Source organism: Apodemus sylvaticus, chromosome 4 (genome assembly GCF_947179515.1).
Source record: "Apodemus sylvaticus chromosome 4, mApoSyl1.1, whole genome shotgun sequence".
Classification (NCBI taxonomy): Eukaryota; Metazoa; Chordata; class Mammalia; order Rodentia; family Muridae; genus Apodemus; species Apodemus sylvaticus.
This window is the reverse complement of record NC_067475.1, coordinates 62,340,130-62,351,687: the sequence shown is the minus strand read 5'-3', so window position 1 is coordinate 62,351,687 and position 11,558 is coordinate 62,340,130. Positions and strand designations below refer to the sequence as shown.

General features: G+C 50.5%; 1 protein-coding gene across 1 annotated transcript in view; it reads right to left on the bottom strand.

Annotated features, from left to right (window-relative positions):
• Positions 1–610: 610 nt before the first annotated feature.
• Atp1a1 (ATPase Na+/K+ transporting subunit alpha 1) overlaps positions 611–11,558 on the bottom strand; it is a 28,822-nt gene continuing 17,874 nt past the window's right edge. The window contains exons 11-23 of the mRNA XM_052179629.1: positions 11,271–11,405; positions 10,596–10,788; positions 9,144–9,319; positions 8,189–8,325; positions 6,967–7,117; positions 6,314–6,482; positions 6,040–6,194; positions 5,479–5,602; positions 4,140–4,285; positions 3,890–4,020; positions 3,361–3,462; positions 1,314–1,405; positions 611–972 (exon numbers count right to left, since the gene is read on the bottom strand). Coding sequence (XP_052035589.1) covers positions 944–972; positions 1,314–1,405; positions 3,361–3,462; positions 3,890–4,020; positions 4,140–4,285; positions 5,479–5,602; positions 6,040–6,194; positions 6,314–6,482; positions 6,967–7,117; positions 8,189–8,325; positions 9,144–9,319; positions 10,596–10,788; positions 11,271–11,405 — 1,740 coding nt within the window. The 3' untranslated portion in view covers positions 611–943. The remainder of the gene's footprint in view (positions 973–1,313; positions 1,406–3,360; positions 3,463–3,889; positions 4,021–4,139; positions 4,286–5,478; positions 5,603–6,039; positions 6,195–6,313; positions 6,483–6,966; positions 7,118–8,188; positions 8,326–9,143; positions 9,320–10,595; positions 10,789–11,270; positions 11,406–11,558) is intronic.

Sequence of the window (11,558 nt, the reverse complement as noted above, 5' to 3'; positions counted from 1 at the left end):
CACTGAAGGCCCCCTGAATACAGTCCATGCACCTCTGTGTGACCCGGAAGCAAAGGGACCTTTCACCCTTTCCTCAAGGCTTCCTGGCATGTAACCATTTCCTGGAACTGCTGCTGGTGGAGGGTTTTATGGACAGAGTACCAGACCACACGGGCCTGCAAGCCATGCAGAGTTTCCCATTTAGACAAACTGGCTGAGGTACTTGGGAGAGCAAGCAGGAAGGCCCAAGGGGCTGAGATTTGCATAGGCCTTGGCTGAGGTCAGGAACTCACCCAGGTGAAATGTTCTTCACTAAGAAGCCATGAGCCAAAGAACAGGTGTGGCTGTGGCTGTGGTAACCAGGGCAGTGTCCAGGAAAATGGGTCAGGGAAGCTCACGGACCTGAAGAATAGGAAGAGTTTCCTCTTGGCCCCTGGCTCTCAGATGTGGGCGTCAGTCACCTGGGAGCTTATTAAACACACTGCTGACAGCCTTGTCAGGGCTGGGCTGCCTTCCTAACAAGGCCCAGGAGAGGCTCCAGGGCCGATGGCCTGGGGATGCACCTGTGGAAACAGCGCTCACTCCTCACATTCAACCTCTGCCACAAGAAGCGACAAGGACTCGGAGCAAATTCCATTATAATAGCCATCTTTATTTGTAAAAATCCAGATATAAAACGTAATCTTTCAGTCTTTCCAGGTTTTCCTTTTTTACAAAAACAAAAAGGCACATATAAACCTTCCCCGCAGTCGTTCCCGTCACGGTGGTTTTCAGGCAGCCCTCCCCCCGCCCCCCATTACAGCTACATGCTTCATTCCAGGACGTCTGGATCCCCACATGCTTTGGTGCTTTCCTACCAGGGTAGAATTCCGAGCTCCAAGACTTGAAGTACACAAGGGGGTGGGGTGGGGGGTGGGTGCAGTGTGTGGCACAAGGCTCCGCCCGCGGCGTGCAGGGCAGCGGGCTAGTAGTAGGTTTCCTTCTCCACCCAGCCTGAGAGAGAGGGAGAGAGGGTCATATGTAGTGAGTCCTCTTCTGGGAAAAATCAGGACAGTGATTCCCTAAGGGATAACCGTGTGTGTGTGTGTGTGTGTGTGTGTGTGTGTGTGTGTGTGTATGCATGTGTGTACCTGAGACCTCAGATGTAGCTAATTAGCTCTAAGAATACTGTTGATATTATTAGGTTTTCGTCAAGGCTTTCTTTACATTTGTTTTGCACTTATTAAGGTCTTAAAAACCACGCTGTGTTTCTCCCTTGGATGAGTTCCATCTGTGGAAGCCATATCTGTAACCTGACAGGGAGGAGGCCCACACCTGCCCGCCGGCCCACTTACCGCCAGGGCGTCGCCTGATGATGAGCTTCCGCACCTCGTCATACACAAAGATGAGAAGGGAGTAGGGGAAGGCGCAGAACCACCAAGTAGGTCTGGAAATGAAATCAGCACTAAGTCAGACACACACGGAACAATTCAAAGACAGACAGAAAAAGCGTGCATCTCCAAAGTGACCAGGAGGAGACCATCAGGCAGCTGACCACAGGCATCCTGAACTCTGGATTCATTCCACTGCCAGCCCCAGTCTACAGCGGCCAGCCCGTGTGTCACGCAGGAAGCCTGCTCGTTCACCTTGAGCTCTCCTGGCAATCAGGCTGCACCTTCTGCGGGCCACCTGAGAGTGCCTGAACATTTTCCTTCTTCCTTTCCTAAGTGCCTAAGCTTCCGAGCACTTTGTCTCCGCCTTGGCATTTGCAGACAAAGCACTGCCAGTGTGGGTCAAAGCCAGTTTATCCAGACCCTGAACTTGGTCTCTGACTACGGAATGGGGAGGACCAGCTGAGCCCTGACAGATGACAAAGGTCCTCAGCTGGGAAGCCTGGAGAGGCTGCCACATGGTCCCCAGTAGAGACCCAGGCTCCGGGTGGCCTCCCGCAGGCACCAGGCTTCCTTGACTACTATGGGCTCCTGGATAAACAAAGGAGGAAGGATGCCCTTCCAGCTCCATCCGTCCGCAGTCTCCGCCCTTCCTATGGGCTCTGAACAGCAGTGGGAAGGTGACCTCAGTGCCTCAGCCAGGAACAGAAACCCCGACCAAATGGAGGAGAAGCTGCCAGGAGCAAGTCAGGTCACAGAAGAGTCAAGGTGCCCAGAAAATAGCAATGTCCTGAGACTCCGCTCTTCCTCACTCGGACTTTCCAGAGGCTGTGTGGTAGCCTGTGACCTCTGTGTCCCTATCTCATTCAACAAGGCTCAGGCCAATATAATCCAACTTGGACGCTTCTTGCATCCTGAACTCAATGCAGGGTACTATGGAACCTGACACTGTGACCAAGAAAAGCCATAAAGATTATTATCGGGAGAGCAGAAATAGCTATGCCAACAAAAAGATGCGACAAGGACTTCAGCCCAAGGGGAGTATCAAGGTTGATGGGCTGGGTGGGGACACCTTACCTAGGTAGAGAGGGTAGCAGTGAACTGACCTACTATGGCCTTGGACAGTCTGTGAGACACACCCTGGATGCCTGCCCCACCTTGCACCAGGGACTCTGCACTTGATGAGGCCAGTGCGTTTTAATTCTAAGATGAGATCAGAGCATGGAAGTGTTGGCAAGAAGCCAGGAAGAGAGATGGTCCAGATGAGTCTGAGCGGTGGCAGGGCCTGCTGGAATTCAAGAGACTGATGCCGATGCCCTCAAAGGATCTTATGTTGGAAGAGCATCCTGTTCCGCAGCTCAACATGTTTAATCAAGTTGTAGCTGCTCGGTCTCTCTCAACCAGTTACTGGGCAGCAGCAGCAATCTACGTGCAAGTTTCCACTGGCTGCCAGACTTTATGGTGAGCACTGCACATAAAAACTGAGGCCTAAGGAAAAGCACAAAGTCATTTGCTATGTTTGAGGCCAGGCTGCTTCTGAACACAGAACAACTTGGGAATCTAGTTTCTAAACTGCGCAGTTCCACTTACAAATGACTGTGAGGTCAAAGGAACCACGGACCCTCTCCAAACTCCTTTGGAGTCTCCAGAAAGGTGGAGATGTGACTAGGAGACGCAAACAGGACTTGGGCCTGGGCCTCCAAGGCCCAGAACAGCTCTAGGTGGCTCTAAGGATAGCTGGACTTTACGGCAGAGGACCCGGGGGCTCAACAGTCTGCTGTTGTGCAATCCAAGGAAGCAGAGGCTGTGCAGCCTCACCTTGGGCCAACTCCTTGGCCTGTCAGGTCTAGATTGGCCAGTCTGGTTTATTGGAAGGTTTGGCTTTCCTATCTTCTAGTGCAGAGGAACTAGGGCACACACCACCAGGAAGCCAGGAGACTTACACACGGCACGAAGGGAAAAGTCACACAAACTCTGTCCACACCTTTTGGAATGCAAGAGGCTCACTTACTTGAGGGGATACATCCTAAGGGCTGCGCCCATCCCAGGGCAGTAGGACAGGAAAGCAGCAAGAGCCGTCTCTTCAAAGAGGCCAAATATTAAGATCTTGTTCCTGAAAGTCAAGGGAGACAAACGTTTGCAAGCTGCAGATGCAGACTTCTCTCCTCACGCCGTGTGTTAGGTGGTGGGTAAGCTGTCAGCAAGATCCTGAGAGGCAGGATGGGGGTGGAGGGGCGGGCGGTGAGCATCCTTCTCTGCAGGAGTGGAAAGCATTTGGGCACTGTAACACCCCGACATCTACAAAGTACAGGCTTCAGAACTGCAGGCGGCGGAGAGACTAGGAACGTAGGTGCGAACAAGCAAACCCAAACGACCCCTTATGCTTAAAACTTTATGCTGGGCTCTATTCGCAGGTATCCTGACATGATGGCGCCTTCAGGGTGCAGGGTGGTGGAGATTCCAGGAACTAGGTCATGGATGTTGGATGCTGAATCTATTCTGAAGGTTTGTGTAAAATTACCAGATCCTTCACAACTTACTTCATTCCCTGCTGGAAGACAGAATTCCTTCTGGTCTTGCAGATGACCAAGTCGGCCCATTGCACAACCACAATACTGACGAAGAACGCGGTATGGCAGGTGAACTCCACGATCTTCCTCTGCTCGTAGGTCTGAAAGGTGAAGCAGACACCTCAGCCCCGTCTTCCCCAGCTTGCAGCGAGTGGCAATGCTGCCGGTCCTCCGGGTCGGAGGAGCACGGACTCCCATCCCCCAGTACGCGGTTACGTACCCACTGCTGCCCGTAGCTGTCCTCCACATCGTTGACCCAGCGGTCATCCCAGGTCTCTCGAATGCCCAGCAGGTGAAAGGGCAGGAAACCGTTCTCAGCCAGAATCACAAAGTATGTGAAGAAGCCCCCCAGGGCCTGGATCATACCTAGGTTGGAAAACCCCTCTGAGTGCTAGCCTCACCCAGGCCTCTTCACGTCATCACCTCAGCAGCCCCAGAGAATTCTGGAACTGGGGACAGAAATGGGTGGGCTTCCTTGATCACCAACTGATGAAGGCACAGGAAGACATGCCAGCCACTGATTGCTCCTTATGAGTTAAGAGATGGGAGGGAGCATACGGGACACAGTGGGCTCAAAGCTGCTCTGCTCTTGGGAGTAATATACAAAGAACTTCCTTTTAAAATACTTATCTCTATCAACTGTTTCTGTCAGGGCACAAACCCAATAGAAAATCAGTTTTCCTACTATTTAATTTAAAAAAAATTATGATTTCTTTTCTACTTCAAGACTTCCACACACTGCCATCTTGCCAGTCAGTGAGCTATGATACCTTACAGCCACTCCTTTTCTCTTGCCATCCAATCCAGCCAGAACACCCCAAGTTTCCCAGGACAGAGCCATCATTGTCTCAAAACTAGGTTTTCCTCAAAGATGTGGGGCCTTGCTGCCAGGGGTCGACTAATAAACACTGGTCGGTCATGGTTTGTGTACGATGCTAACCCATGCCTTCTCTAGCAACTGCTCACAGACCTAACTGCTGGCCAGATCCAGTCACTCCTGGTGGCTTTTACCTGGTTCTCTTGAAGGAGACAGGAATTAAGAAAAGGGCATTTGGGTTTCCTGTCTCCTAGCTGTCCTGTGGACTGGTCAGTCTGCCTGAGCAGAAACCAGTGGGAGATGGGTGTTGGGAGAACCATCATTTGGAGAGGACCCATTGAGCGAACTGTCAAACTGATAGGGTTTTATGATGTCAAAGTCTCCATCTCATGAGACAGAGGGATGGATGTGCCCCTCCAGTCCCCTAATCCCAGGGAAAGTGCCTGAGTTGACAAGCGTGAACCCAGGCACTGCTATCGCACAGGGCTCAGTGAGGATGATTACTATCACTGCTTAAAGAACTATAGTTTTCACAAAACCACACCAGTCAGGCAGCTGAGGACTTGACACTCCAGTCTGGCCCCCATCTCCCTCTATGGTACACTGAGAACTGAACCCAGAGCCTCCTCACTCCAAGGCTGATCTCTCTCCTCATCTGTCTCTCTCCAGCCTGAACCCTGTCACAGCTTACCCCTCCTCCAAGCCCTTCCTAGCACCTGCGTCACACTGGGACAAGACTCACCTATCTGTCCATAGGCCATGCTGATCAGACGCTCGTTCACCAGTTTGTCTGTTTTGGGGTTTCTGGGCTGTCTCTTCATGATGTCGCTTTCAGCCTGTTCATAGGCCAGGGAGATGGCGGGAACCTAGGGGAGGGGAAACAGGAGTGGGTATTAGGAACTTTTTACTATACAACTCTTGCTCCCCCTTTAACAAAGCAGATTTTATTTCTGTATGTGTGTGCGTGCAGTGAATGGGAGGCCCGGCAGGTTCGTCACTACTGAGCCACCTCTCTAGCCCCTTGGCTTCTTTTTGGCTGAATGTATTTCTTTTTGGTACATGGAATAATATTAGGGAATCCAATGTTTTTTAAAGTAAATTATATGAAAGTGAGAATTCCTTTCTGGTAAGTGAATGTGGACAGCTGCCCCAGGAGAGCTAACATGATGCTGAGGCCGGAAGGAAACCTGGTCATTCACTGAGAACTTCTTTTCACATTCCAGACTCAGGTCCTGGTACATGCCCTGGTAACAGCGTACAGGGACATGTTACCACTACTTGCAAGGTTATCACACTCACGTACCATGTCAGTGCCCAAGTCAATGCAGAGGATGGTCACGGTGCCCAGGGGCAGTGGAATGTTTGCAATAATAAATATTAAGAAGGGGGTGATTTCCGGAATGTTACTGGTTAGAGTATAAGCAATGGATTTCTTCAAGTTATCAAATATCAGACGACCTAGAAAAGCAAGATTGTTTTTATTGCAGGGCTTGAAGAGACAGGCAGACGAGGAATGGAACACAGCTCGCTAACTGCCCACTGTGATGAGCAGTCGTGAGCCTCTTAGGTGTTCTCACCTTCCTCTACTCCAGTCACAATGGAGGCAAAGTTGTCGTCCAGAAGAATCATGTCAGCCGCTTGCTTGGACACATCCGAGCCAACAATTCCCATGGCAACCCCAATATCTGCCTTTTTCAAAGCCGGAGAATCGTTGACACCATCCCCTGTGACGGCCACGATGGCTCCCTGTCCAGGGAAGGAGGAAGGAGTGGTTAATAAAGCCCATTTCTTTGCAGGGATAAAAATGAAGGGAGACACAGCCAGCAGGTTATAGCTGTCCTTCTCTCCTACTGAGGCTTCATGGAAGGACAGAGGCTTGAGACCATCTTGGCCAAGTACTCACATGGACCCCATCCATAATGACAACAGGAAAAAATGACAACAAGCATATTCTCCCCCCATTTAACCCAGGAATGACATTGTGGTAAGTCTGTCCCTGTAGGCACAGCAATGGTTCAAAATTAGGGGACAGTCCTCTGGCAACCTCCGCTTCCACTGAAGTCAGGAGGACCCATTCTGTTGTTCCACAAGACTTCACTGGGGCTTAGCTCTGGGCTACAGTTTGGCCGAATCCCTCTTCCTATGCCTGAAACTCCCCACCACAGAGCCCGTTCTCTGCTTTCACTGGGCCCCAGAGCCTGATGCCCTGTGGCCCTTGCAGCTCACTGACCTGCCGCTGGCAGCCCTCCACGATGATGAGCTTCTGCTGAGGAGAGGTCCTGGCAAAGACAATCTCTGTGTGGTACCGCAAGATGTCATCCAGCTCCTCAGAGGTCATGTCCTTCAGGTCACTGCCGTGGACCACACAGGCCTTGGCATCTCTAGAATTGGGACCAGGAAAGTAAGAAAGGTCACCTGCCCATTCCCCAGCACTTCCAAAACAGAGCCAAGACCCAAAGCACTTCCCTGTCACTTAAGGGCTGGTCCTGTTCAGGATTTATAGACTGTCACACAGATCACCTCATTCAAGGCTCACAGCCACTTGTGGGAGGCCTGCTTCCTGTCCCCTACTCTATCAGATGGACTGGAAGAACAGACACACTTTTAGAAATGGCAGAGCTAGAAAAACCCTTTCCTAAACCCAAATTAGGGCGAGGAAGCCCTGGACCACAATAGAACAAAACCAAAACTGATGTCTCCACAATATACTTTTTAATTGTGTGTGTGTGCGCATTACATGTGAATGATGTGTGTATACATGAAAGCATACCAAACACGGTATGGCAGAGGACAACTTAGTGGAGTCATTTCTCTTCTACTATCAGATGTGCTCCAGGGATCACGGATCACTCAGGCTATGAGGCTCCCACACATGGCAAGCACCTTCATGAGCACCTCCCCCACCCGAGCACCTCCCCCACCTGAGCACCTTCATGAGCACCTCCCCCACCCGAGCACCTCCCCCACCCGAGCACCTTCATGAGCACCTCCCCCACCCGAGCACCTTCATGAGCACCTCCCCCACCCGAGCACCTCACTGCCTTCTATTATCCACGTTCCACTTTAATGGCTTCTCCCTTCTTTATTGCCTGAGCTACTTGAACAATTGTCCTTTCTCATTTATGTCTTCACTGTGGAAACTGACTAGGCACGAACAGTCCCGTGGATAGCTCAGACTATTTATCGTGTGACTTCTCCGGTTCCAAGCACTCTGAGCATCTCTAAGCCTCCACTTCTACCATTCAGCAAGTAGGATTCCCTCCCAGCCTCTTCCGTCATCACAGCAGGAGCTCAGAACAGCTAGCACCATGTGGCCTAGTGTGGCTTGTCCCTGTGAACAGGGACAAGGCCACGTGCTGGTAGTGCAGGTGCATTCACTCCTCCCTTGGTGCAAGCCAAGAAACAAACCTATGGCTCCGAGCCCAGAAGGTCTACTTAAGCTTCCTGCATACCTGGGGTTCACCTGGCTCACGGGAATGTTGAGGCGGGCAGCAATGTCTTCCACGGTCTCGTTGCCTTCTGAGATAATGCCCACCCCCTTGGCAATGGCTTTGGCTGTAATCGGATGGTCTCCTGTGACCATGATGACCTGAAACAGGAAATTATGATATACATCAACTCATCAAAAATATAGACATGTATTTACAGGAAAGAAACCACAGGCCAGCACCAAGACTTTATGACACATGACCATATCCATACTGCATATAGCGTATCTCTTCACAGAAACATAAAAATTACATTTTACTAAAGCCATTAAAAGAAGAAAGAAAATCTATGATTAACCAACAATATATATTTAATATATATACATTAATTTATATATATATATATAAATAAATTATATATAATGACAGGTATATTGCTGGTTAGCACTTTCACACTTGCCTAGTTCTGAAGGACAACTATACGTTTTATTTTGTGTATGAGTTTGTGTCGAGGTGTGGGGGACAGCGCACCAAGTGCAGGAGTCCTTGGAGGCGGCAGACCCTGAGCCTGAGTCTCGGGTGGTAGTGAGCTGCATGAGGTGGGTGCTGGGAACCCAGCTCAGGTTCCTAAACCACTAAGCCATGTCCCCAGCCCAAGTTCCTAATTTTTTTTTTTTTTTAATATTTAGAAAAATATCCTTTAAAAGAAACAAAGTACTGGAAAGATAATTAATATCAAGCTGCTCACTGAGGTACCCTCGCAAGTATGAGGGCAGCGGAAGAGGCAGGGTGAAGGCGGCGCAGTACCGAGCCCCTCAGAAAAGAGACAGAGAGCCAATCACTGAGAAGTCAGCCCAGCCCAAAACAGGGGGAGTGTGCACCTGAGGCTTTGGAAGTGAGAGATGGAGAGATGATAGATGCTCTGAGAGAGAGAGAGAGAGAGGGCCCGCCTGGCCCGGGGCAGCCGCACAGGCCCTACCTTAATCCCAGCGCTGCGGCATTTGCCCACTGCGTCGGGGACAGCAGCTCGGGGAGGGTCAATCATGGAGATAAGACCCACGAAGCAGAGGTTATCCACGGGGAAATTGACCTCGTCGGTGTCAAACTGGAAGCCTTCGGGAAACTGTTCGTCAGGTAGGAGGAGGTGGCAGAAGCCTACAGAGGACAGGTACCTGTTAGTTCCCAGCGCTGTGGGAGGGCGGTGAGGGGTAGTGGCAGCCCCTCAAGCCCAGGACTGCCTCGGCTACATGTTACAGGTCAAAGCGCAGGCCAATACAGAGTCAGTGAAGAACAAACTGGCAGGACAGACACCGCAAGAAAGAATTACCAGGGACAGGGATTCTCAGTGCGGGGACACTGGACCAACAGCACTAGCTGTTAGCATTGGGTCACTAGCTGCTCCCTAAGATCAATTAGGTCTTGGTACCTTATCTGGAAAACAGGGCATCTCCTCCTATCTAGTCACTGTTACTGAGCACCAGTGTGGGCATTCACCAGTGTGGGCATTCACCAGTGTGAGCATTCACCAGTGTGGGCATTCACCAGTGTGGGCATTCACCAGTGTGGGCATTCATGGACACTTCTCTGAAGCCGAAAGCAGAACAGAAATTCTGCGGTAACCATCACACGGCAGCATCATTCTAAGACAGAAGACATCCCAGACTTCGCCTTCAGAACTGTGTGACAGTCACAACAGTCTGTTCAGTGGGATAGAAGACACCATGCAGGCTTAAGGAGAGTAGATCCTTGTTACTTGGGGTTAGGGAAAGCGAAAAGGCAAAATGACCTTGGAGAAGACAGTAGTCCTTCGGTTGGGCAGACGTGGGAGAAACACTGCCTATGTGTGCGTTAGTTTTGCAAGAAAATGTGCCTGACTCAGAGAACTAGACCAAGTGATTGGTTCTCAGTGATCTCACCAGGAATAATCAAATAATGGGTTTGTACCTATCAATATACAAAATATTGTTAGTGCCACTTGCCCAAATAAACTGGACAGAGAGCAAAATAACCTTCTGAGCTGCCAGGTTATGACAGGCGATCAGCATCCTGGCTTTTTGGTTTGCTGCTGGTTTCATGAGTACAGTGGTCACTTTCCACAAATCAAGAACAGTTATCCCAGGTATTACTCAGGCACACCAAAAACTAGCAAGTTTCAATGAAGCTTACAGGCCGTGGAGGTTAGGTAACAAACTGCCACCCACCTCTGGCTATACCGAACTGAGTATCATGAAGCCACGGGTCAGTAAACCATGAAGACTGTTTGCCAAAATAACCATTATTTCTCCACCACCTACTGCTTTTAACAGTGTAAGTCATATAAAATAAGCAGGGTAGCTCCCCTCAAACTTAAGAGCAGCACCCAGAGGACACAGAAATTGCCACGGCTGTCCGACACAGCCGCACTTGGCAGCCATGGCCGTCTCCCGCGTACCTAGCACACGCTCCCCCAGGCCTCCCAGCTCCAGGTAGGCGTTCTGAAAGGCGTCTTTCAGCTCTTCGTCCAGCGGCTGCTCCTTGCCGTGGAGGAGGATGGAGCTGCAGCGGTCCAGGATCCTTTCTGGGGCGCCCTTCATCACTAGCAGGTGTTTCGGCTCAGATGTATTTGGGTTCTTGTGGATGGACAACTGTGAGGATTATCGAGAAGGAAACCTTAGGTCGCTGCATGCGGCAATTCAGGGAGAAAAGGAGGCTTTCCTGACTAGTCAAGATTTACTACACGACAAACCAAGATCTCCTTCCGGAACCTCTAAAAGTCCCATGATACACGCTGCATGCTAAGCAGGTACAAGCTCTTACTATATACCTAAGTTCATGTGTGATCACCTATCTTACACGTGCACACTCACACAGACAATCATGAACTCTCGGAGAAGCAAGAGGCTGGTCAACGCTTACGTATACACTATCTCCTCCCTCCTCTTCCAGACCCCAACTCCAAGGTCCCCAACTCCTTCTGAGAGAGGTTTCGTTTCTCCTACTGATATTCAAATAAAAGACTCCCAAATTTAAAGCCAGACCTTGTGGAATTGAGTTTGGAATGTCCCTTCTTCTCGCTCATGTCCCCCAGGGCCCCCTTGCCCTGTGTGGGCGTCCCTGATTGGCACACCTGGTACTTGTTGGTGGAGTTGAAGGGAATCTCCACTATCTTGGTGTATTTCTCCCTCATCTCCATGACGGAGCCGCAGCAGACTTCAATGCACTTTAAGAGCGCAGACTCAGAGGCATCTCCGGCTACTGCCCGCTGGGAACAGAGACATCGTCTGTTAATGACCTGGAAAGGCTGATTCACAAGGCATCACTGGGAAATAGAAAGCTCTGGATGATCTCCAATCTTGTCAGCGGCAGAGAAACAGGTGAGAAGTGACCCGGACCAGGCTGTTCACAGAGCCCTGGG